The sequence below is a fragment of the Neoarius graeffei genome, chromosome 4 (genome assembly GCF_027579695.1).
Source record: "Neoarius graeffei isolate fNeoGra1 chromosome 4, fNeoGra1.pri, whole genome shotgun sequence".
Classification (NCBI taxonomy): Eukaryota; Metazoa; Chordata; class Actinopteri; order Siluriformes; family Ariidae; genus Neoarius; species Neoarius graeffei.
Window position 1 is genome coordinate 12,733,586 of NC_083572.1, and position 26,721 is coordinate 12,760,306.

General features: G+C 42.8%; 2 protein-coding genes across 2 annotated transcripts in view; both read left to right on the forward strand.

Moving 5' to 3' along the window:
• The window catches only part of LOC132884296 (uncharacterized), a 37,442-nt gene extending 25,865 nt beyond the window's left edge, over positions 1-11,577 (forward strand). Inside the window, exons 10-12 of the mRNA XM_060918128.1 lie at positions 9,555-9,594; positions 10,566-10,605; positions 10,817-11,577. Of these exons, the coding sequence (XP_060774111.1) occupies positions 9,555-9,594; positions 10,566-10,605; positions 10,817-11,549 (813 nt within the window). The 3' untranslated portion in view covers positions 11,550-11,577. The remainder of the gene's footprint in view (positions 1-9,554; positions 9,595-10,565; positions 10,606-10,816) is intronic.
• Positions 11,578-21,416: 9,839 nt separating this feature from the next.
• Positions 21,417-24,357, forward strand: atf4a (activating transcription factor 4a). The gene is made up of 3 exons (XM_060918849.1): positions 21,417-21,577; positions 22,541-22,942; positions 23,059-24,357. Exons 2-3 carry the CDS (start codon positions 22,645-22,647, stop codon positions 23,961-23,963), a joined length of 1,203 nt encoding a protein of 400 aa, XP_060774832.1. The 5' UTR covers positions 21,417-21,577; positions 22,541-22,644; the 3' UTR covers positions 23,964-24,357.
• Positions 24,358-26,721: the final 2,364 nt, after the last annotated feature.

A 26,721-nucleotide genomic window follows, 5' to 3' on the forward strand; every position in this document is an offset into this window, starting at 1 on the left:
TCCCGCCTTTCGCCCATAGTCAGCTGGGATAGGCTCCAGCTTGCCTGCGAACCTGTAGAACAGGATAAAGCGGCTAGAGATAATGAGATGAGAATGAGAAATACACAGCAAAATACAGTGGCATGCAAAAGTTTGGGCACCCTTACTGAAAATGTCTGTTACTGTGAATAGTTAAGTGAGCAGAAGATGAACTGATCACCAAAAGGCATAAAGGTAAAGATGACACATTTCTTTTCGGTGTTTTCTGCAAGATTTGTGTATTATTTTTGTTTTGTACAATTTGGAGAGTGAGAAAAGAAAAGGAACACCATTCGCAGGGGCGCAGATAGGATTTTTGAACTGGGGGGGACTGAGCTGTCAGCAAATGATTCCATTTTGTGTGTGTGTGTATATATATATATATATATATATATATATATATATATATATATATATATATAAAATCTCCTTCTCACCCCCGGCGGGGGGGGGGGGGGGGGGGGGGGGGGTCCATGTCATCCTCAAGCTCGGGTCCTCTACCAGAGGCCTGGGAGTTTGAGGGTTCTGTGCAGTATCTTCGATGTTCCTAGGACTGCGCTCTTCTGGACTGAGGCTTCAGATGTTGTTCCTGGGATTTGCTGGAGCCACTCTCCCAGTTTGGGGGTTACTGCCCCAAGTGCCCCACTACCACGGGGACCACGCAACCCTTGACCTTCCACATCCATTCCACCTGTTCTTTCAACCCTTGATACTTCTCAAGTTTCTCATGTTCCTTCTTCCTGATGTTGGCGTCAGCTGGGATCGCCACATCTATCACCACCACCCTCTTCTGCTCTTTGTCCACCACCACTATGTCCGGTTGGTTAGCCAGGATCTGTTTGTCAGTCTGGAAGCTGAAGTCCCACAGAACCTTGGCCCTGTTGTTCTCAGCCACCTTCTGTGGTATGGCCCATTGGGACTTGGGTACTTCTATTCCATACTGGTTGCAGATGTTCCAGTATACTATCCCAGCCACTTGGTTGTGCCTCTCCATGTATGCTGATCCAGCTAGCATCTTACACCCTGCTACTATGTGCTGGACTGTTTCAGGGGCTTCTTTGCACAGTCTGCATCTTGGGTCTGATCTACTCTGGTAGATCCTGGCCTCTATGGCTCTTGTGCTTATGGCCTGTTCTTGTGCTGCCATGATTAGTGCCTCTGTGCTGTCTGTCAGTCCTGCATTATCCAGCCACTGGTAGGATTTCTTGATATCAGCCACTTCCTCTATCTGACGGTGGTACATGCCATGTAGGGGTTTGTCCCTCCAGGTTGTCTGTTCCTCCTCCACCTCTGCACTCTCATCAGGGTTCTGCTGCCTGAGACATTCACTTAGCAGTTCATCCTTTGGGGCCATCTTTCTGATGTATTCTCGGATTTTCGATGTTTCATCCTGGACCGTGGTCTTGATGTTCACTAGCCCTCGGCCTCCCTCTTTCCGCTTAGTGTATAGTCTCAGGGTGCTGGACTTGAGGTGGAACCCTCCATGCATGGTGAGGAACTTTCTAGTCTTGATATCTGTGGCTTCTATCTCCTCCTTTGGCCAGTTTATGATACCAGCGGGGTATCTGATGACTGGTAGTGCGTACATGTTGATGGCTCGGACCTTGTTCTTACCATTCAGCTGACTTTTCAGGACCTGCCTTACTCTCTGGAGGTATTTGGCTGTGGTTGACTTCCTTGTGGCCTCTTCATGGTTTCCATTAGCCTGTGGGATCCCAAGGTACTTGTAGCTGTCTTGGATATCACCTGTGTTGCCCTCTGGTAGGTCAATCCCCTCAGTCCGGATCATCTTGCCTCTCTTTGAGACCATCCGGCCACACTTGTCCAATCCGAATGACATCCCTATGTCATCGCTGTAGATCCGGGTGGTGTGGATCAGCGAGTCTATTTCTCGCTCGTTCCTGGCATACAGCTTGATGTCATGCATGTAGAGCAGGTGGCTGATTGTTGCCCCACTACGGAATCGGTACCCGGAGCCGCTCTTCGTGATGATCTGACTGAGGGGGTTCAGGCCTATGCAGAACAGCAATGGTGATAGCGCATCTCCTTGGTATATGCCGCACTTGATGTTGACTTGGGCAATGGGTTTTGAGTTGGCCTCTAGGGTTGTCTTCCACATTTCCATTGAGTTCTGGATGAAGGTCCTTAGGTTCCTGTTGATCTTATACAGTTCCAGACATTCCAGTATCCATGTGTGTGGCACTGAGTCGTAGGCTTTCTTGTAGTCAATCCAGGCAGTGCACAGGTTGGTCTGTCTCTTCTTACAGTCTTGGGTGACTGTTCTATCGACCAGTAGCTGGTGCTTGGCTCCTCTGGTGTTACTGCCAATTCCTTTCTGTGCCTTGCTCATGTATTGAGCCACATGCTTTCTCATTTTTGCCGCAATGATGCCTGACAGGGCCTTCCATGTTGTGCAGAGACAGGTAGTTGGATGGGATGGGTCATGATTAGGACTGTCCTGCCTTGGGTTAGCCATTCTGGGTCATTCTGATCATCTGTGCTGCTAGGTGTTCATGGAGTGCAGTTAGCTTCTTCAGCCAGTACGTATGGATCATATCGGGGCCTGGTGCTGTCCAGCTCTTCATCTTTGACACTCTTTCTTGGACGTCTGCCATTGAGATGGTTACTGGTTCTGGGAGGTTGCTGTGGTCAGCTCTTAGGTCCACTAACCATTGGGCATCGGTGTTGTGTGATGCCTTTCTTTCCCATATGTCTTTCCAGTATTTTTCCACCTCAGCTCTTGGTGGGTCTGACCGGTTGTTGTTCCCCTGCCACTGAGAGTACACCTTGGTTCAGCTAGCTGGCTAACTTCTCTCCGTGCTGCCTTTATCTTGGCCTCTAATCATCTCTTCCATGGTGGATACTGTTTGTTATGTCCCGAGCCCACCTTGTGTCCAAGCATCTCCATGATTACTGTTGCTGTACTGTGTATCAGCTTGTTGGTCTCAGTGATGGTTCTTGTGGAGATTGTCTTCAGAGCAGCATTCACATCTACTAGTAGATCTTCTGAAGGTACTTGGCAACTCAGCTTCGGTATTCGTCAGGGGCTCCAGGTTTCCAGTTGGGTCTTACGATCTTCCTTCTCAGGTCAGCAGCTCTTGTGTTGAGGCTGTTAGCTGTTGGGGCTTGGTACCCAATCTCTGGTTGTGGGAATGATGACATCTCCCCGCTGACCTGTCTTCCTGGCTCCCCGTAGCATCGTTGTATTTCATTAATCCAGCTAATAGCTGTTTCTTTGTTAGCCTTGATTGTTTCAAAGTATCCAATGGTCCCACATTCGCTGCATGTATCCCCTCTCTCTGGGATTGCTTGTATAGTAGCATTCCAGCAAATCCGTATTTTCTGTCCTCGTCCATCGATGTCTTGTTCCAGTAGCCCATTTCTCATCAGTTTGCCCTGGTTCCCTAGCAACTGACGCAGACCTTGTTGACCCGGGCGACGTATGAGCCGGTATGACTCTATCAGTTATGTCTTCACTCATTCCTGAGGTAGGCTGATATATCATGAGGGGTCTTGCCTAAGGACCCTTACTGGATGATGTTTTGCCCCAACCGGGATTCGAACCCCGATCTCCTGCGTCGTAGTCAGTGAGCATTACCACTGTACTATCCAGCTGTTTTATATATATATATATATAAGTTTGGGGTCACCTTTTTGCTTGTAAGCAACGGCGCCCTTCGCACATCTAACCCAAGACAAAAATCGCCCTTCTATGCTGAAATTGTATTGCTCTAATTAGTAAAAATGACGCTTTTGCTAGTTATTTGTTTAGTTAATTGCTTTATATAATATAGCGGGTCTTCATTATTTTGGTTTATTTCCAACAGTTTTTGGTTGTGGACACCTGGGGGCAGTAGTGGGCACAGGTAAAAGGGGAATACATAATTAAGTTCTGTTTGTTTGCTTATGTGGAATAAAAATAAATAATCTAATTTTTCATTGTATCTAAGAATACCTGAATGTAACAATGTAAGGTGTAGTGTCAAACAGCTTACCTGATTGCTTAGAGTGTGGTGTGTGCTTTGCTTGTGCTTGCCTGTGCCTCTGCTGCTTGCTGCTCTTGGCTAAACAAATACATTGGAGGACATGTAACTGATATAACTGGGCACATACAGTGGTGCTTGAAAGTTTGTGAACCCTTTAGAATTTTCTATATTTCTGCATAAATATGACCTAAAACATCGTCAGATTTTCACACAAGTCCTAAAAGTAGATAAAGAGAACCCAGTTAAACAAATGAGACAAAAATATTATACTTGGTCATTTATTTATTGAGGAAAATGATCCAATATTACATATCTGTGAGTGGCAAAAGTATGCGAACCTCTAGGATTAGCAGTTAATTTGAAGGTGAAATTAGAGTCAGGTGTTTTCAATCAATGGGATGACAATCAGGTGTGAGTGGGCATCCTGTTTTATTTAAAGAACAGGGATCTATCAAAGTCTGATCTTCACAACACATGTTTGTGGAAGTGTATCATGGCATGAACAAAGGAGATTTCTGAGGACCTCAGAAAACGCACTGTTGATGCTCATTGGGCTGGAAAAGGTTACAAAACCATCTCGAAAGAGTTTGGACTCCATCAATCCACAGTCAGACAGATGGAGTACAAATGGAGGAAATTCAAGACCATTGTTATCCTCCCCAGGAGTGGTCAACCAACAAAGATCACTCCAAGAGCAAGGCGTGTAATAGTCGGCAAGGTCACAAAGGACCACAGGGTAACTTCCAAGCAACTGAAGGCCTCTCTCACATTGGCTAATGTTAATGTTCATGAGTCCACCATCAGGAGAACACTGAACAACAATAGTGTGCATGGCAGGGTTGCAAGGAGAAAGCCACTGTTCTCCAAAAAGAACATTGCTGCTCATCTGCAGTTTGCTAAAGATCACGTGGACAAGCCAGAAGGCTATTGGAAAAATGTTTGCTGGACAGATGAGACCAAAATAGAACTTTTTGGTTTAAATGAGAAGCATTATGTTGGGAGAAAGGAAAAGTCTGCATTTCAGGATAAGACCCTTATCCCATCTGTGAAACATGGTGGTGGTAGTATCATGGTTTGGGCCTGTTTTGCTGCATCTGGGCAAGGACAGCTTGGCATCATTAATGGAACAATGAATTCTGAATTACACCAGCAAATTCTAAAGGAAAATGTCAGGAAATCTGTCCATGAACTGAATCTCAAGAGAAGGTAGGTCATGCAGCAAGACAACGACCCTAATCACACAAGTCATTCTACCAAAGAATGGTTAAAGAAGAATAAAAAGTTTTTGTTTTGGAATGGCCAAGTCAAAGTCCTGACCTTAATTCAATCGAAATGTTGTGGAAGGACCTGAAGCGAGCAGTTCATGTGAGGAAACCCACCAACATCCCAGAGTTGAAGCTGTTCTGTATGGAAGAATGGGCTAAAATTCCTCCAAGCTGCTGTGCAGGACTGATCAACAGTTACCGGAAATGTTTAGTTGCAGTTATTGCTGCACAAGGGGGTCATACCAGATACTGAAAGCAAAGGTTCACATACTTTTGCCACTCACAGATATGTAATATTGGATCATTTTCCTCAATAAATAAATGACCAAGTATAATATTTTTGCTCATTTGTTTAACTGGGTTCTCTTTATCTACTTTTAGGACTTGTGTGAAAATCTGATGTTGTTTTAGGTTATATTTATGCAGAAATATAGACAATTCTAAAGGGTTCACAAACTTTCAAGCTCCACTGTACAGTACATACAGGAGTAGGCAGATAAGACTATTTGGATTTCATTTAATTCACCAAAACCTTACCTAAGCTTCCATTTATATTTGGTGTTTTTCTTTGCTGCTGCTATGAATCCTGGCTGATTTTCAATGAATGTCTTGAACTCAGTTCAGGACAACTGAAAGTTTAGCCTGACTTGAAGCTCAGCCTTCACCATTGCAACAGAGAGTCTGTTTCTTTTATCAGTCCAAGCACCCTCCATTGCCCCTTTTCCACCAAAGCAGTTCCAGGGCTGGTTCGGGGCCAGTGCTTAGTTTGGAACCGGGTTTTCTGTTCCCACTGACAAAGAACTGGCTCTGGGGCCAGAAAAACCGGTTCCAGGCTAGCACCAACTCTCTGCTGGGCCAGAGGAAAGAACAACAGCGGAGTTGTTAAGACCAACAAGAATAACAAGACCGTGAAGGTCATGTTGAAACATGACTTGAAGGTCATGTTTTCTGACTGCCAGAAGAACGAATACCCAAGACCCAACAAATACAAGTGGTACCACCAAAGGGATGAAGAAAGAGAGGGAGACCCAAGAAGACATGGTGCGCCATCTTCAAAGAAGATCTGAAACAACTCAATATCACCTGGGAAGATGCAGGCGACTATGCCCAAAACCGGAATGATTAGCAACGTCTTGCTGCCCGATGTACAGGTCAACTGTATGAGAGAAACTAAGAGAGAGAGAGAGAGAGAGAGAGAGATTTGTAATACATTTTAATAAGAGAAACTTCAGAACATGTTCCTCAGTGGGTTTCCCCCTCATGTCAATCTCATGTGTTTCTAGGTGTTCTGGAATCAGCCTCGAGATGTTCAACAGCCTTTGAATTCTCAATTAGAATAGTAGAATAGAATAGAATGCCTTTATTGTCACTATACACATGTACAATGAGATTAAAGCATCTCAAATAACAGTGCAAAACAACGTGGAGAGAGAGAGAGAGAGAGAGAGAGAGGAAGGGGGGAGAAAAAAAGGGGGGGTCAGGGGGGTAAGGTGCACAGTCCTGAGGTGTATGTGTTGTGTTACACATTATGGAGTGAGGTATTGCTCATTGCACATATAAATTATTGCACAGAGAGTCACATTATAAATTATTGCACGAGAGATTCACATTATAAAATAAAATATTACACATTTATGAAGTATTGCAAGGTAAGGTAGGTGCACAGACTTGAGGTGTGTGTAAGGTGCACAGTCCTGAGGTGTATGTGTTGTGTGTAAGGTGCACAGTCCTGAGGTGCATGTGCTGTATGTAAGGTGCACAGTCCTGAGGTGAGGTGAATGTGTTGTGTTTCACATTATGGAGTGAGGTATTGCACATTATAAAAGTATTGCACATAGAGAGTCCCTTATAAAAGTACTGCACATTATAAATTATTGCATGAGGAAAGTCACATAGTAAAATAAATAGACTATAAAGTCAGAGCATATCCAAGTTCAGGGCTGTTATGGCTTTTGGAAAGAAGCTGTTTTTGAATCGGTTTGTCTTTGTCCTGTTGCACCTGTAGCGCCTCCCTGAGGGCAACAGGTCGAACAGATCAAAGCCAGGGTGGGAGCGGTCCTTGATAATATGTTTAGCTCTGCTAAGGCAGCGGGAGGTGTAAATGTCCATCAGGGAGGGGAGAGGGCAGCCAATGATCTTCTGTGCTGCCTTAACTACCCTCTGGAGCCTCTCCCTGTCTACAGCAGTGCAGCTGCTGTACCATACTATAATACAGTACGTCAGCAGGCTCTCGATGGATGAGCGGTAGAAGGTCAGCAGCAGGTTGGAGTTTAGGTTGTACTTCCTGAGGATTCTCAGGAAGTGTAGCCGCTGCTGAGCCTTCTTAATAACTGCTGTGATGTTTACTGACCAGGAAATGTCGGCGGAGATGAGGACGCCGAGAAACCGGAAGGTGTGGACCCTCTCCACATACACGTTGTTGATGTAGAGGGGGGCTAGGTCGGTGCTGTGCTTCCTGAAGTCAACAATGAGCTCTTTGCTTTTCTTGGTGTTCAGAGCGAGGTTATTTTCTGAACACCAGGCTGCCAACTTCAGGACCTCCTCTCTGTAGGCTGCCTCGTCTCCCTTTGAGATGAGTCTGACCACTGTGGTGTCATCAGCAAACTTGACGACGAGGTTGTTGTGGGTCAAACTACAGTTGTGGGTGTACAGGCAGTACAGGAGGGGGCTCAGCACACAGCCCTGTGGAGAGCCGGTGCTCAACGTGCGGGTGGAGGAGAAGTGGGGGCCAAGTCTCACAGTCTGGGGCTGGTTAGTAAGAAAGTCCTTTAACCAGGCACATGTGAGAGGGGGGAGGCCGAGAGTGTCCAGTTTCTTAATAAGGATGTCCGGGATTATTGTATTAAAAGCTGAACTGTAATCCACAAAGAGTATGCAGACGTAGCTCTGCTGCTGCTCCAGGTGATTTAGCGCAGAGTGGAGAGCTACGGCGATGGCGTCCTCTGTGGATCTGTTTGTGCGATATGCGAACTGGTAGGGGTCGAAGTCTGGGGGGAGGTGGTCCTTGATGTGCTGAAGAACTAGTCTCTCGAAGCACTTCATGATTACCGGGGTGAGGGCCACAGGACGGTAATCATTCAGGCTGGTGACAGGAGACTTCTTCAGCACTGGGATTATTGCTGAAGATTTTAGGCAGGGCAGGATGACTGACTGAGCCAGGGAAAGGTTAAAGATCTTGGTGAAGGTAGGGGCAAGCTGGTGGGCGCACGCTATGAGCACCTTACCAGGTACACCATCTGGGCCGGCAGCTTTCTTGGGGTTCACTGCCAGGAGCACCCGTCTGACATCGTGCTCCTGTACAGTGAAAGGAGTGGTGTGGGAACTGTGTGGTGGTGGGGGCAGGGCAGGAGCAGATGAGTGCTGCTGAGATGTTTCAAAGCGAGCAAAGAAGCGATTTAGCTCCTCTGCTAGCGGTGCACTCCAGTCTCCTGTTGGCACATCACAGTCTCTGAAGTTTGTGATGTCCTGAATGCCCTGCCACACCTCCCATGTGTTGTTGCTGGACAGGTGGGATTCTATGCGCAGCCTGTGGTCCGCCTTGGCTTTAATTATTCCTCTTTTCAGATCAGCTCGAGCAGCTCTGTACAGAGCTCTATCACCTGACCTGAAGGCAGCATCGCGAGCCCTGAGGAGTGAGCGGACCTGGCTGGTCATCCAGGGTTTCTGGTTTGGGAAGACCCGGATGTTTTTATCCACTGTCACATTCCCGATGCAGAACTTGATATAGTCCAGCACCGTTCCTGTGAATGTCTCCAGCTCCTGGTGTTCAAATAAGTCCCAATCTGTCTGTTTAAAGCAGTCCTGTAGTTTGGAGAGTGCATTGTCAGGCCAGGTTGTGATAGTCCTTGTGGTGGGCCTGGCTATGCATCTGAGGGGGGGTGTAGGCTGGGGAGAGCAGGAGGGAAAGATGGTCTGACTGGCCGAGGTGGGGGAGGGGTATGGCTCTGGAAGTGCCAATTAGGAAGTGGTTCAGGGATTCCAGAGCAGAATTTGGCTCAGTGTCAGCAAGACACAGAGGTATATAAACGTCAAGGATCACAAGCACATAAGCAGACTCCATAAAGTCAATTCTCAAAACTGTAAAACTGTATAATAATAGCAATGAGGTCTATTATCATTTTCTTAACTGATCTGGTTAAAAGAAAAAAAATCCCAATTTCCTTCTTGAAAAATGTAAGGCCTGTAATATAATGCACAGGTTTTATTTCTTATAAGAAATACAAAATGCAAGTACAGTATGTGAACTACAACTGTAACATACAGTCTGGTTTTCTCCCTCTGTTAGGATAATGTAAACTACGTGGAATGCTGCTACTCAAATGAATGTAAGTGTAATAATAATATATTAATGGATTAAAATACTATATTGTGCATTTACTAAATGGACAGACAATTTATCCAAAGCCCAGAACACTAAGCTACCACTGCTATATGTTATATCAGGCCTGTTGTTCCCAGTTTCCTTGATCTGTATCAAATGCTTAGGAGCAGTTTTGCTTTTATAACAATATACTATGGACTATATTTAAAGCTGAATAAATTGTACATTGTGAGGATTTAATATCAAAACTGCACATATCTCTATTCAGACATCAGATGTAACTACAGACTTGTGTGTGATTCAGAGACTTGCACAAACAGGGTGGTGTTTGTCTGAAATTTACATGCATCAGTACCTTAATTACATGTGCCTCTGATGTGTGATTCTAAAATTTGTATTGCTTTTGCGGTCTTTAGTCCGTATTTTCTAGCCCAGCATTTTTTATCAGCTTAAAGGGAAATGCCTGTGTTTAAAGGCAGTGGTCTAGCTAGTAATTTAAAACCCTGTTTCAGACACCTTTAGCAACCTCAGAGGTGTGAACTATCTGTGTCATGTATTTCCATTCTCAGTGTACGGTGCTTAGCACAAATCGCAGTCAGTGCGAACAGCGCTGCTTCCAGGTTTTGTATCTTTGTTTATATGACCATCTGCATTTTGTTTTGGTTCATGTCTTGTCTCCGCCCGTGTCCTGTCAATTTTTTGCTTCCTCATGTGTTATCACTCTCATCTGCTTTCAGTTCTTCCCTTAATTATTTTGTGGATTTAAGTCCTTGCATTTCATTGTTCCGGTGCGAATGTATCATGTGTTTCTGCGTTTTACAAAATCAGCTTTAGCAGCTGTGCAGCCCCTCTCTGGGAAAAGCATAAATTTCCCAGTGTAAATATTTGCACACATTTTAGCTGTAATTCATAGTTACTTCTGAGGTTTTCTGAAATATCTGTCAGATATTGAATATGGGCTCTCTTTGTTTTCAGCCGGCAACAAATCTCCTGATACAATGAATGATGATGCAAAGTAAGTGTGACTCTAAGAAGTGAATGTTTGAATGAAATATGACTGTTTATTTAAATGTACAGCACAGTTTGACACTTGGGCTATTTTGGCTCTTGTTTGTGTTGGCATGATGATTGCAAAAATAAGTCCCTTGAATTCCGTAGAATTTCAACTCATTTATCCAGATCACTATTTCACCATTATGCTTGTCTTCATCTATTTCTCTCTCTAGAGCATTCACAAAAAAAGCCAACGATCTAAAAAAAGATCTTTGTGTATATGTTAACCTCCTATCTGAGCGAAGTGCAAATCTGCAGAGTCACATTATAGAACTACAGAAGGTGGCTGATGACATTGACAAGACCAATAAGGGGGTGAAGATAGCACGCATTACCGGGGGAACTGCAGGGGCAGTTGGAGTCGCAGCTGCTGTTGGAGGTGTCATACTTTCCCCATTTACCATGGGGGCTTCGTTAGCAGTGGCTGCAGTTGGAGTTGGAGTTGCAGCAGCCGGAGGGGTCACTGGAGCTGGAGCTGCCATCACCAACAAAGTCCACACCAATATGGACAGCAAGAAGGTGGAAACAATCCTGAAAGAACACTCTGCACAGTTAGAGGAAATTGAGGAATGTGTAAAATGTATTGGCACAAATATAGTGTGTTTGAAGGCATATAACCTGGCCACATTAAAAGGGGTGGATTGGAATGCAGTGAAATTGGCTAGAATGGCACATAAGGTTGGAGACAGTGTAGGAGTGATCGGAGCAGTCAACAAGTCCTCAGGTATGATTCAAGGCTTCGCGCTGAACTTGGAAGGGTACTTCAGCAAAGAAGACTCCAAGCAACTGAAGAAGGGCTCTGAAGCCAAATTTGCCAAACAAATCCGCAGTTTGGCAATGCAGATGCAGACCAGCCTTGATGAGTTGATGACATTTCAAGGAATGGTGAAATCTGAAGGCATATAGAACATAATTTGTGCATATATTGGATATTTGGGCTGAGATGTATGTATATATATATATATATATATATATATATATATATATATATATATATATATATATATATATATATAAATAATTTTTTTTTAAGGGGCTAAGCCTAAAAGGTGCATAGGGATCTACTGTGTTTGTAGCGTTCTGCTTATTTTTATTCTGTTTATGTAACAGAATAAAAATAAGCAGAACGCTACAAACACAATAGATTTTAAATTTCATGACACATCTCAAAAAAGTTGGGACAAGGCCATGTTTACCACTGCGAGACATCCCCTTTTCTCTTTACGACAGTCTGTAAACGTCTGGGGACTGAGGAGACAAGTTGCTCAAGTTTAGGGATAGGAATGTTAACCCATTCTTTTCTAATGTAGGATTCTAGTTGCTCAACTGTCTTAGGTCTTTTTTGTCGTATCTTCCGTTTTATGATGCACCAAATGTTTTCTATGGGTGAAAGATCTGGACTGCAGGCTGGCCAGTTCAGTACCTGGACCCTTCTTCTACGCAGCCATGATGCTGTAATTGATGCAGTATGTGGTTTGGCATTGTCATGTTGGAAAATGCAAGGTCTTCCCTGAAAGAGACGTCGTCTGGATGGGAGCATATGTTGCTCTAGAACCTTTGAGCATTGATGGTGTCTTTCCAGATGTGTAAGCTGCCCATGCCACACGCACTAATGCAACCCCATACCATCAGAGATGCAGGCTTCTGAACTGAGTGCCGATAACAACTTGGGTCGTCCTTCTTCTCTTTAGTCCGAATGACACGGCGTCCCTGATTTCCATAAAGAACTTCAAATTTTGATTCGTCTGACCACAGAACAGTTTTCCACTTTGCCACAGTCCATTTTAAATGAGCCTTGGCCCAGAGAAGACGTCTGCGCTTCTGGATTGTGTTTAGATACGGCTTCTTCTTTGAACTATAGAGTTTTAGCTGGCAACGGCGGATGGCACGGTGAATTGTGTTCACAGATAATGTTCTCTGGAAATTTTCCTGAGCCCATTTTGTGATTTCCAATACAGAAGCATGCCTGTATGTGATGCAGTGCCGTCTAAGGGCCCAAAGATCACGGGCACCCAGTATGGTTTTCCGGCCTTGACCCTTACGCACAGAGATTCTTCCAGATTCTCTGAATCTTTTGATATTATGCACTGTAGATGATGATCTGTTCAAACTCTTTGCAATTTTACACTGTCGAACTCCTTTCTGATATTGCTCCACTATTTGTCGGTGCAGAATTAGGGAGATTGGTGATCCTCTTCCCATCTTTACTTCTGAGAGCTGCTGCCACTCCAAGAGGCTCTTTTTATACCCAGTCATGTTAATGACCTATTGCCAATTGACCTAATGAGTTGCAATTTGGTCCTCCAGCTGTTCCTTTTTTGTACCTTTAACTTTTCCAGCCTCTTATTGCCCCTGTCCCAACTTTTTTGAGATGTGTTGCTGTCATGAAATTTCAAATGAGCCAATATTTGGCATGAAATTTCAAAATGTCTCACTTTCGACATTTGATATGTTGTCCATGTTCTATTGTGAATACAATATCAGTTTTTGAGATTTGTACATTATTGCATTTCGTTTTTATTTACAATTTGTACTTTGTCCCAACTTTTTTGGAATCGGGGTTGTATATAAAATAACAATTATTCACCAAAGGCGCAGTGAATATCAGTTCACCATAACTTCGGCTCGGTTATTATTCACTGATATTCACTGAGCCTGAGGCGGATAATTGTTTTAGTACAAATACACAGGTGACTATTTAAAAGAAAAAAAAAACTCGTATTAAAAAATTATTTATTTCAAACTTCAAAAGCGGCATACAAACGTAATAAAGGCGTGGCGCAGACTTGTGCCACTTATCTATGCCAACTCACATAAAATACTTTGTTTTGAAATCAATAAAATAAATCACAATTCCACCTGACCTTTAGTTTTAGACCAAACTTTGTAGCATCTTTAGTACTTTTAGGAACAGCATTTTCTTTCATCATTTGTAATTCTCCTTCGCTTACGTTGACAAAGGGATTGGCTGCCGTTTTGCTAAGTCGCTCGAAGTGATTATTGAGAAATAGTCCGAATTTCTCAACCAATCAGCGCGTGCGATCTCCTATAATCACCTGCGTATTTATACTAAATGTTATTGTGAATGCATACTTCACACTATGTAGATGATTAGCTATTAAAAATATTTTTTTTAATTCTAGGTGGTGATGAAGGCCTAAAGGATAGTTTCATTTTCAGGCTAAACCCATGTGACAGAGAAAGCACTAAGGAATTATTCTTGGGTCAAAGTATAGATAATGGTACTCATTGTATAATGTTCTTACCTGAACGTAAAAAGAAGGTTGCTATATTTAGAGGTATTAAAGTGTTCAAAGTGTATTATTTTAAACCTATGAAATTAAATTTGTCATTTTCATGAAAAAAAACCCCTTTCATTACATTAAAACTGCTAGAACAAAACACACTGTTTTGCCTGAAAACATCATGCAATTTCTGTATGTTTGTTGGTCATAAACCTGACTAATGCTATGAAGTTTGCTAATGAGTTAATCAGAAGTAAAATAGCATGTAAATAGCCAATATTTACGATTAGCTAGGTAACTTGATGCCTAGCCCATTACATTACCTACTGGCATAGATGCTAGTCTAGCCTGGCATTAGCAAAGATAACAGGCTAGCACACTGCAGTCTGGTGATGTTTCCAGCCATCTTCAAACCCATAATGCTTCATAAAACTTGATTGGATGCTTTCAACTGAAATGTAAATAACTTCTACAGGAACCCTTTCTATTAATATATAGCATACTGTCATTGGCTGGATGAAAGAAAACATAATCAAGATTTGGGGGGAAAAAGTAGTCTGAAAGTCTAAATAAAATATAAGGAGTAAAAAGTATTTAGAGTAAGATTACCCATATTCAATTCCAATAACACTCAACTATAAATACCCCCAGGATAATAATTATACGTAGCCTGGCAAGCCAGACTAAATGTGAATATTTAGTCTGGCCTCGATCCGTAGACATTTCCGAAGCGGGCAGGAGGAACAACCCGCTGTCTTTCAAACTGTCTCTGTGCGTATAGGCCAACGCTCTGACCAATCAGCGCAACAGTGACTGTGACGTAGTCAGAGCGACAGAAAGCAGTGGGGGAGGCCTTGAAATAAATAATTTTTCAAAATGCGTATTAATTAATAAACAGGTTCTAGATATTAAGAAGTTTGGAGATAATGACCACAAGTTTGGAGATTGTACCACATACACATTTTTTTCCAAGTGTTTTTCAAGGGTTTGCTTAAACTGTTTTTGAGAGTTTTTATTTAGTTGTGTTTGGTGAAATAATTTCCCTTAAATTTAAAATAACGGGAAAATAAGAAACAATCAAAAAGTAATGTTTCAAAGCTGTTTATTAATTCTTCGTACTGCACAAACTAGCCCCATCCTTTTGGCTACGAGCGGAGCCAGCTGGTAGATCAGACTTTTGCCATAGCCGGTCGGCAAAACAGCGAAAACGTCCTTCTTGAAAAGGAATGAGTGGAGAGCCTCTTCCTGCTCATGTTTCAATGAAAACTCCAAGTCTAATTCTTCTAAAACTGATTCCAAAGCGGAGTCAAACGCGTGCTGTTCACTAGCCGTAGCCATCTTTCCTGCTGCGCTTTCTCCAGCGTCGCGCAGCTTTGTCGTCACTCCTGCAAAAGCCCGCCCAAAGAATCCAAACAAAAACCTTGCGTTGTGATTGGCGGGCACAATTTGATGCCCGGGGTGTTTTTCTTTATATGGTGCGAGGCTAGACCCATTCGCTAGGCAAAAAATATTTTTGGCCGCTAGGCGGGTGGGTCTAGTTTACTAGGCTAAATTATACGGGTGCAAAGTACTCAAGTATTTTACATTTTCCAAGTATCTCCACAAGTATTTGATGTGTAGTGTAAATGATCCTCGGTGCAATTTATCGAAGTTTAAGTTGACTGAGATAAACTTTTCTGTGTAAAGGTAAATTGTGCTCAGCCGAGGCACAAGAGGCAATCACGGAAAGAGTTACACTAGAACAGGAAATATGTTCTTCCCTTAGCGCAGAGCTTCTTCGAAAAGATGTCCGTGGGGTCTTTTTTTGTTCAGTGAAGTCTTCAGATCAATTAATAAACTCACTACTAAGCTTTGTCTTTTAATGACTCACCCTGAAAGGGTTTCAGTTTATTAAAAGTATATAAAGCCATTAGTATAATCTTTGAGTACACAATTAATCTGAAACCATAGTAAAAAATTAAATAGAAACGGCTACAACGAGCAGTTCTATCAACAGTAGACCCATGATAAGCTAAGCAGCATGTCTGAGAGCAAATAAAAGATTGACAGATAAACTGTCAGCAAAAAGGTTTCTACATAATGCCTTTAAAAATGAGGATTATAGAACCTGAGTTATTAGCATCCTAAACCCCTAGGCAACCCAAAACCTACTGGGGTTTGCTGTGTGTCTTTTATAGTTAATGAGCCAAGCCAAAAATAAATCATAAATAAATTATAGAACATCCTTATGACATCAGCAAGTGGCTTTCAAAAAGAATTTTAACATTAACATCTTTTACAAGTGGGGGCAGCATGGTGGTGTAGTGGTTAGCACTGTCGCCTCACAGCAAGAAGGTCCTGGGTTCGAGCCCAATGGCCGACGAGGGCCTTTCTGTGTGGAGTTTGCATGCTCTCCTGGTGTCCGCATGGGTTTCCCCTACAGTCCAACAGGGCCGGCTCTAGGCCTTTGGCTGCCCTAGGCGAGATTGAGTTTTGGCGCCCCCCAAGAAAAAAAACCCTCTAATAACATCTAAATAACACTTTAATCTAATCACTCTGTTCTATTACTGTTAAACAATGTACGGTGCATGGACAATAAACAAGAAGTCATTTTTATCTTTTTCATTATTGTTATTATTGTTATTATTATTAACATAAAGTGTCACAAAGTAAAATGACCACACAAATTCAATACATATCTCCTTATAATGGGCAAAAACTCTTCCGCACCCTGTTCAAAGTGTAGTGCATGGACAATAAACAAGAAATGTTTTAGTTTCTTTTTTGCTATTAAAAGTTAAGTCATCTCTGAAGAATTAACAAATTAAATGAATAAAAAATTCTACAATTCTAAATTGTGCAAACTTAAGCACCCTGTTAGGACATCAATGGGCTGTATTTTCAAACAAAAGTGCTATTATGGGTACTTTGTTATTGAAGTCTATTGCTGTTTGCATCTAGTTAGCTAGGCAGACATTGATTCAGGCGTCTAAAATATTAATTTGCCACTATAATGGTTGATATGAGAGATTAGATCAGATTTACCTCTATACTTGGCTCTATTTGTTTCTTCCTGTAGCCTTCATTTGCGCCCTTGCGCACCCGAGAGTTTGGATTTCTTCATTTAAGCACTTGTAGTCTGGGCTACTTTTTGCAGTGAATAGCCATTCTCATTCCCCGATGAACACCGCTCCCCCCGCCCCCCTTATAACCTATCATTGTGCATTTTTAGTAGGCATAAGGAAATCACCGATCACTACTGCGTAGGCTACACTTGTTTTTCAACCTTTTTGAGCCAGGGCGCACTTTTTTCAATGAAAAAATCTCAAGGCACATCACCAATAGAAAATGTTGACTGAAACTAAAACGCTGTTGCCAATATTTACAATATACAGTCATTTTATAATTTTCCACGGTACACTTGGTGATCTCTCACGGCACACTAGTGTTCCGCGGTACTAGAGTTCGGCAGCACAGTGGTTGAAAACACTGTACACCACTGATGCACTTGGTAACATCTCCATTCAATAACTCCATCCCTCCTTTTTGGTGGGGTTTTAGTCGCCCTTGGTGCCCCTGGGCACACTTTGCGCTCTAGACAATTGCCTAGGTCGCCTATAGCAATCGCCGGCTATGATTACATGGCCAAAACAGAGAATAGCCGCGGATGCGCACTTGCGCGCCCGAAGACACACTATAGACAGGGCGAACCACTGTTGAGCGCTTATTGTTTCATGATTAACAACCACTACCACCCCACCCCACCCCGCTTTTTTTTTTGACAAATCGCACCCTGACTACATGCTTTGCTGTACAATTAAATTAGGCTAAGACATTATAATGCTGACTCGTTTTCAGAATAGTGGAAGTCATAATTTTTCTCCCCCCGTTTCTGCGCCCCTGGATGGATGCAGCGCCCTTAGCATTTGCCTATATTGCCCATGCCACGGGCCGGCTCTGCAGTCCAAAGGCATGCAGGTTAGGCTAATTGGAGGCTCTAAATTGGCCGAAGGTGTGAATGGCTGTCTGTGTCTATGTGTCAGCCCTGCGATGACCTGGCGACTTGTCCAGGGTGTACCCCACCTCTCGCCTGTAGTCAGCTGGGATAGGCTCCAGCTTACCTGCGACCCTGTAGGACAGGATAAGCGGTTACAGATAATGGATAGATGGATGGATCTTTTGCAAGGCAGACTAAATATAGTTCTTCCGCCGCAAGACAGGCTAAATATATTTCTTTACTCATAACCCCTCAGTTTGTTTACACAGACGAGAAACACTCTCTTCTCTAGTCATCAGAAGCCGCAAGCGCAGGGGGATTCCCCAGCTCCATTGAGGTTTCTATACCAGACACAAAGTTCATAGAATGCAGTCGAGCAGACAAAGTTTCAATTTCGTTAGTCAGCCTAAAGATTTGCTGGCGATAAGGAGCACTTTGCAGTTTCCACTGGTTGTTTTCACAAAGTCTCCTAAGAGCCCTTCTTCTTTTGTTTCGGTGACGCTTTCTGCGATGCTTCTTGGCTTCTCTTTTCTCCTGTCTTTCTTCCTGCTTTGGGATCTAAATGCACAAATTCCATGAGAGTAGGGTGGTGCAGAATTATTAAATCTCTATCAAATAAAATGACAACACATACAATATATTATATAATAATCAGTATTTATATGCGCTAATATTATGTGGACATGAGTGTTTTACTGGGAAATACGCCAATTGTATTTTTCATATGAGCTACATCCAGTGGTTAGCGCTGTCGCCTCACAGCAAGAAGGTCCTGGGTTCGAGCCCCGGGGCCGGTGAGGGCCTTTCTGTGTGGAGTTTGCATGTTCTCCCCGTGTCCGCGTGGGTTTCCTCCGGGTGCTCCGGTTTCCCCCACAGTCCAAAGACATGCAGATTAGGTTAACTGGTGACTCTAAATTGACCGTAGGTGTGAATGTGAGTGTGAATGGTTGTCTGTGTCTATGTGTCAGCCCTGTGATGACCTGGCGACTTGTCCAGGGTGTACCCCGCCTTTCGCCCGTAGTCAGCTGGGATAGGCTCCAGCTTGTCTGCGACCCTGTAGAAGGATAAAGCGGCTAGAGATAATGAGATGAGATGAGATGAGCTATATCCGGGACATGAAGATCCAAAACCATGTCTCTATATGTCACTTGTGAGGAAATCAATGAATTGTTTTGATAAATCTGGGTACTTTTTGTTTGTGAATGTGTCAATATAATAAAAAGAAAATGTCATGTTGGCTTGAAGACATGAAGTTTATCTTCTCATGTTGAAAAACTTGCATTTTTCATATGAAATACATTACAGATCTGAATGACATATTTAAATAATATTGGCAGGCTTTGAGTGGTCTGACAGATATACTCCATTCAGCTAGCATGATACTGAACGAGTTGAAGACAAGTTCAGTATCATGCTAGCTGAATGGAATATATCTGATAGACCATGAAAAAAGCCAGCTAATCTTATTATTATAATAATACATACACACTCTCTTCATATCAGCATTCTCGAAGGCCAGCGCTAGCTTACCCATGACTCCGTGCTGTTAGTGCGGCAGTCCAGCCAGTGTGCCATTCGTTACTAGTGTTAGCAAAGGCTAACGTGAGCTTCTCCCCTTTTTCTTCCTTCTACCTCAAATCCAGTGGTGATGGGTTACAGGCGGATGAAGCAGACCTAGTGAGATGAAAGCCCCTAGCACTGACCCACATAGGCCTGGGAACATTCAGCTTCACACCGTCCGATCTGGAAATAGATCATCAGCGATGGAGTTGATAAGCTGGAGGAAGACCGAAGATGGGACAACGAGGAAAGACACTGATGAAGGAAGCCTGCATGGATTCCTTGCCCGCATTGTCCTTGACCCTTCTATTCTCATCTGGGTCTTAATTATCGCCATTGCCACTTACCATCTACCATTCCAAAAGCATTGACCAATTAAGGGTGATTTGGATGTGTGGATGCCGTTGATGACAGTTATTTGGACGTTTGTAGAAGATGGCAGTGCTACCAATCTAGAGCACTCATTCTGTTCCCAAAACAGATAATTTATCTGAATGTATGAACATGCGGGCGGCACGGTGGTGTAGTGGTTAGCGCTGTCGCCTCACAGCAAGAAGGTCCGGGTTTGAGCCCCGTGGCCGGCGAGGGCCTTTCTGTGTGGAGTTTGCATGTTGTCCGCGTGGGTTTCCTCCGGGTGCTCCGGTTTCCCCCACAGTCCAAAGACATGCAGGTTAGGTTAACTGGTGACTCTAAATTGACCGTAGGTGTGAATGTGAGTGTGAATGGTTGTCTATGTCTATGTGTCAGCCCTGTGATGACCTGGTGACTTGTCCAGGGTGTACCCCGCCTTTCGCCCGTAGTCAGCTGGGATAGGCTCCAGCTTGCCTGCGACCCTGTAGAACAGGATAAAGCGGCTAGAGATAATGAGATGAGATGAGGTATGAACATGCTGAATGTTTTATTTATTTATTTATTTATTTATTTAAAAATCTTGTATTTAATTAAATTTTGATCATCCTATAAATCGGGCAGCACGGTGATGTCGTGGTTAGCACTGTCGCCTCACAGCAAGAAGATCCTGGGTTCAAGCCCAGCGGCTGGCGAGGGCCTTTCTGTGTGGAGTTTGCATGTTCTCCCCGTGTCTGCGTGGGTTTGCTCCGGTTTCCCCCACAGTCCAAAGACATGCAGGTTAGGTTAATTGGTGGCTCTAAATGGACCGTAGGTGTGAATGGTTGTGTGTCTCTATGTGTTAGCCCTGCAATAACCTGATGACTTGTCCAGGGTGTACCCCGCCTCTCGCCCATAGTCAGCTGGGATAGGCTCCAGCTTGCCTGCGACCCTGTAGAACAGGATAAGCGGCTACAGATAATGGATGGATGGATAGATGGCATTCTATAAATCTAAGTCCAATCATGTTGTTGTTATTTTACTGAAAGTCTATAGAGGGCAGCATTGTACTATTTACTGTACAAGTATAGGCTATTGCTCCCTATTGCCTCAGTTTCCGTTAAGGCCAAGAAATGATGAATGGATTGAAAAACTAATTATGATTTGGTGTTTAAAGTTGTATTGAAATGTTTAAAGTGGGTAAAAACCAATATTTGATATATATAAGAGTAACAAAAAAGAGTATGAAGTCTGAATATGAAACCCTGCCTTTGTGTTCATTGTCCTCATGTATTGTAATTGGTCACATTAAATCAAGGGTCTTGTCCTAAACATTTTCGTGTACCAGTGATATATGAAAAAATCAAATCAAATAATTTCCCCGAAATCCAAAACCAGCCTTGTATGAACAGTGTTTTGGTGCTGTCTGGGCTTTGTGTCCTAGTCTCAGCACGACCTGAAAATACCTGAATCTATTCACGTGACTTGGCCTTGTCAGGGCTCGAGACTGTTTTGAGAACTACTTTTTTGCACAACAAACCACACCCTGACGACTCACAGAGCCAATCAGATTCGAGCGCTCCGCGCGGAGTGATACGGATATGTCGAGACAGTGGAAGGATATCACCGGGTGTTGAGCGGCAGTATATAAAGTCATGTGACCTGGTCCTTCTGTTTCTTTCTGTCCCGCCACACAGCTGATATACCGTTTTGAGCACATAGCTCCCTGCTCAAAATGGCAGTGTAGCGGCTTGCAGCGGAAAACTCGCAGCGGCAACACCTGCAGTGCAACGGCGATTTGCACTGGTTCTATTTTTCAAAATGGCGTAAGTACAGTTTCATAATTTGAATACAAAAGTTAGGCAACAATATGGTGGGGGTTTAGCCATATGTTGTTAATATTTTGCTAACACGTATCAGAATTATTTGTTCCAGAAAAAAAAAATTCATCCTTGTCAAAAAAAATTTATTAGCTGTCATTTAAAATTAAAATAAAACCCGGGCTGGTTGATAAGGATGCTAATGCTAGCCGTGTTCCTCATTTTCATCACCTCTTTCTGGGATCAATTGTTAATCGAGTATATTTGGCTTACTAATCAGTTTAAGTTGGCGGACAAATTTAATAGATGACCAGAAATGGTATTCAACATTCGATGTTGATTTAAAAAGAAAAAAGGCAGAGTTTTTCATTGTTTTCGTCAAGACAACGTGGCACATTCAAAATGGCGCACGCTTTACTACTAATGACACGGAGTGCTTTTGTTATGAAAATGGCGCGCGCGCCAAGGGCACCGCCACCTAAAAGCGGAAGTGAAGGCGGGGCGATCGGCTACTCATGACCATATTAAGAAATCTGGTTATACTCAAAAGGGCGGGGATTTACAAGCATATCATGGCTTTTTCTAAACATGCGCCAACAGATATTTACCATTAGGCACCACGTTGACTTTTGAATAGTAAACTGAACATGTAGCCGCACCTTTTTGCCACTGAAGAATGTGAATTCCACTCTTGTTTAAGGAAGCTATATTCCATTATAGTGGAGTGCCTCAGGCATTAGTGAACTGATTAAACATGATTAATGCCAGTCCACCATTTTGTCCTTTGTATGTAGGCAATATCAGTTCCTCATTCCACTTCCATCAATATGGTTTTCATTTTGCCTAAATGGAGTTCACATGACATGCATACATTAAACATTTTATTTATATATATATGTGTGTGTGTGTGTGTACTTATTTGTTTTGGGTTCAAACTTGCCCCTTTACCATTCTTTTTAATCTTCTCAGGTCCCTCGAGGCAACCACCCTCAGCACTGCTGCATTTGACAGCAAATCAAGCCTTCTTGACTCCTCAGAAGACCTGTTTTTGAGTCTGTCTCTGACCAAGCACCATGACTCTGAGCTTACAGATGTGCGCGGAAGAAATGGGGACCCTGTTCTTGGGGTCCTCGACTCTGATGGCTGACCACTTTGGGCCCCTTCTGGACGAAGATGAAGAGAGAGCTCTATCTGAGGGGTCTTCATCACCCCTCTCCTTCTCTTCATATTCTGATTCCTACTCCTCCTCCCCGTTTTCTTCCTCCTCAGCTCCTGATCCTCTAAGATGTAAAGGCGGGTGTGATGTGCCATTCCCCTGGCTGTCTGCTGGTGAGCAGATTGATGCTCATTTTAGGGCAGACCAGAGAGAAGGTGAAGATGTAACACCAAAGTGCACTAATGGTTTCACTTGTAGTTAAATAAGTGTCATTATTTTACTGTTATGCATTTTTATTCAAAAGGAAAGGTTAATGAACATTTTGTTACAGGGGGTGCGTTTTCAGGCATGGACTGGATGACCGAGAAGCTCGACCTCAGTGATTTTGATCTGGATTCACTCATTGGCTCCTGTGATTTGGATGAGCCTCCCAGCTCTCCGGAGGAGCTACTGGCATCCCTGGAGTCCCAAGTGGATCTGGATTTGGCTTCGCTCCCATTCCAGTCAGCATCCACACCTGTTACGGAAGAGGTCAACCTGCCTCCTTTCCCTGTAGATCTACCAGTTGAGTCAGAGATCCACCCTGAACCTGTTTCTGTTGAGATCAAATCTGAGCCAGTCTCTCCAGCTCCTGCTCCTCAATCACCTTCATTCACACTAGAGTTGGGTAGTGAAGTTGACATCTCCATCTCAGAGCTGGAGAAAATGCCCAAGGTCAGTGCTGACAACCAGACCCCCAGTTTTGTGCTCACCCTCTCCCCTGCCCACATAGTTGTGGTTCTCGCTCCCAAAGAAGAGCTGAGCATTTCCAACTCTTCTTCAGACCAATCCGACAGTGGTATTGAATCTGGATCCAGTTCTCCTCCATATGTACAGAGTCCTGTTCCATCTCCCAAACCTGCTGGTGCCTCCAGAACCAAACCCTACTCCAAACCTGACCCTGATGCAACTTTAGAGGTTGTTAGTAAAGTTAAGACTGTATCTGGAACGACCAAAACAGTAGATAAGAAACTGAAGAAAATGGAGCAGAATAAGACGGCAGCTACTCGCTACAGGCAAAAGAAAAGGGTGGAGCAGGAGAGCTTGAATGCGGAATGTACTGAGCTGGAGAAGAAAAACCGAGAGCTGGCAGAGAAGGCAGACTCGATCAGCCGGGAGATCCAGTACCTCAAGGATCTCATTGAAGAAGTCCGTTCAGCAAAGAACCGAAAAAAGTCCAAGGACACCTCTTCATAAGATGGAGGCATCTGTGATTGGCATGATTTCATAAGAAAGGCACAGGAGGATTCAGTAGGAGTATCTGTGCTACAGTTCCCCCACGCCCTCACATTTCATGATGGTTGTGCAGTTAAAACATGTACTACTTGCAGTAGATTATGCACAAATTCATTACGCACCCAAAGCCCGTCACTTCCAATCTTTAACTTTCTCAACTCTTAACATCATTGTCCAGTAAGGGGCCTCATATCAAACAGTGGATATTTTTGTTACACTGAATATTGCTCTTTTTGCATGTACATAGCTTCAGCTGCACTCTTCAGCTTTATTTAAAACTCTGGTGTTAGGTGTGTGTATGGTGTAGCTTGCTGTTGTGTTTTCTTCTGTTTTCTAATAAAGCTTCTGAACTTGATTTTGTGTACTTTTTTTTTCAGAGGTGTGGGTGGGTGTTTTTTTTTTTTTTTCTTCCCCTGAAACAAGTGGTTGAAGCGCAAGGCATTTAAATGGATGACTTTGCATGAAGTGTTCTTGTAGGTGAATTCCCAGCTCGATGTTGCATGCAAATGTCAGGTGCAGAATGAAGAAATCGATACCAGCTGCTGTCTCTTACTCAGAGTAAAGGGTGGTGGGTGTGAGAGTTACAGGATTACACGTCACTGAAAGTTTCAGGCTAGTTCCTTTGAAAATGATAGGTGTAAAAAGTTGACTCCATCTGGGTAAACAGAAGAGCCTTCCTATTGGTAACACTGCCAACCCAGTCTACTTCCTGCTGACTAGTTAAATATAAACCTTGATATATGGTTCATAATTGGCCATACAGTTGAGACGAGAAAATAAAATTGAATTTGTGATCCTAGGGGTTTCTACTCTGGGGGGGGAAAAAAAACCACCTTGGAATATTCAAAGATGCGATAGTTAACTTGCATTTTAAATTGGATTAACAGAAATCCATCCTACTGATATTGTTCAAAACCAAAAGTGTACATTTTCCTGGTGTTAAATCGTATGTGGACTTGTACACCAAAAAGATTGCTTTTTATTTATTGTGTTGACTTATGTTCAGTTTTCCATTTGTGTGTATTTTTAAATTGAATTGATGTCTCGTTTGAACATTAATATAACTTGTACTGTATGATTACACCCTTTTTTTTCTGCAATAAATTCAATAATTAACTTCAGTACTCATGTGGCTGTTAAACTTGTTATACTTCATTGTTCAAGGCATGAGTACTTGTCCAACCTGACACGTGAGTGGTTAATGCGGTCTCTAACATGGTGCCTAGATTGGATCCAACATGTCTGCCTTTATGTAGTAAATACAGCTCTTCGTTCATGGCTACTGCTGTGTTCAGAAGTGCGTATTACCCACCTGCATACAAAGCCTTGCTGAGTCATTTGGCTCAGCACACCAACAGAGTTGACTTTCCGCTCCAAAATAGAGTAGCTTGTTGCTATTATTTCTAAGCTGGACTAAGTTTGAGATATTTTGACCAGTGAATGTGTTTCTTTACCCAACTTTTAACTGAAATAGTTTCATGAAATCCTACTCCACCTTCTAATCAATATAAACATAAAATATTTTTTTGAAAAACAATGTAATGTAACTAAAATCAGCAAGGCACTAGATATGAATTGAAAAATACAGCAAGCAACGCTGCATTAATGTAACTGCTGCTGTTTGTGCAACATTAGGAAGACTTTTTTCTTCACCCTGGAAACTGAACATCTTGCTTCACATACTGTAGAGTACATATTCAACAAGTTCAGGTATTGAAATGCAGTTTCTTTGGAAGAATTATTGAATAACACTGCGAGAATAATTGCATTGCCTACATTTATGACAAAATTCATGAACAAAGAATTAAACAACGCACCAGTAGGCAAGAGAATGCTTGTTACCTAATGGTGAAGAGAAAGAGAGATGACTCGGAGGGGGAGGATTATATTTAGCAATTTGGCCGTTAAAACAACTTTGAATGCAGGCACTCAATTATCTCTGTGGTGCAAGGAGAATTTGCGCGCCAAACAAAGACATGCCTCTTTGAAATTTGACTCTAGACCATCACGAGAAACCAGAAGAGAGATGGAAATGATAGGTTTCTCACACTCCCTGTCATTCTTCAGGCTCCTTTTAATCAGCAAACCTGTAAAAAATAAAAAGGGTTTATATACACACTAAAAGCCTCCATCTCGTCTGGAAAAGGGACCACAAGGTGGTGGACCATTTTTATTTTGGTGCTGGTATGAGCACTGTTAAAAGGATTTCCCCCCACCATCACTGCTGGGTAGTGAACCAGGCCAACAATGATACTGTGGTCAGAAACTGAATACTGCAATACTTGATCTGACCAACTAACAAAATACAGGTTGAGTTGGTTAAGCTGGTCAAAATATATTCCAGTGTCCTTATTACTTAAAAGTGATAGTTTCAAGAGTTTCTCTTGACCTTCGTGTTCTGCTATTTCCTTTAAAATGATTTGTCTGTGATATACACTGCCTGGCAAAAAAAAAAAAAAAGTTGCCATTTGGATTTACAACCCCGATTCCAAAAAAAGTTGGGACAAAGAACAAATTGTAAATAAAAACGGAATGCAATGATGTGGAAGTTTCAAAATTCCATATTTTATTCAGAATAGAACATAGATGACATATCAAATGTTTAAACTGAGAAAATGTATAATTTAAAGAGAAAAATTAGGTGATTTTAAATTTCATGACAACACATCTCAAAGTTTGGACAAGGCCATGTTTGCCACTGTGAGACATCCCCTTTTCT

Bases quoted from the DNA above. Each gene is read 5' to 3' on its own strand.
- atf4a (XM_060918849.1), top strand. From the start codon at position 22,645: ATGACTCTGAGCTTACAGATGTGCGCGGAAGAAATGGGGACCCTGTTC. The intron at 22,943-23,058 runs GTGAAGATGTAA...ATTTTGTTACAG, and splicing joins TAGGGCAGACCAGAGAGAAG to GGGGTGCGTTTTCAGGCATG.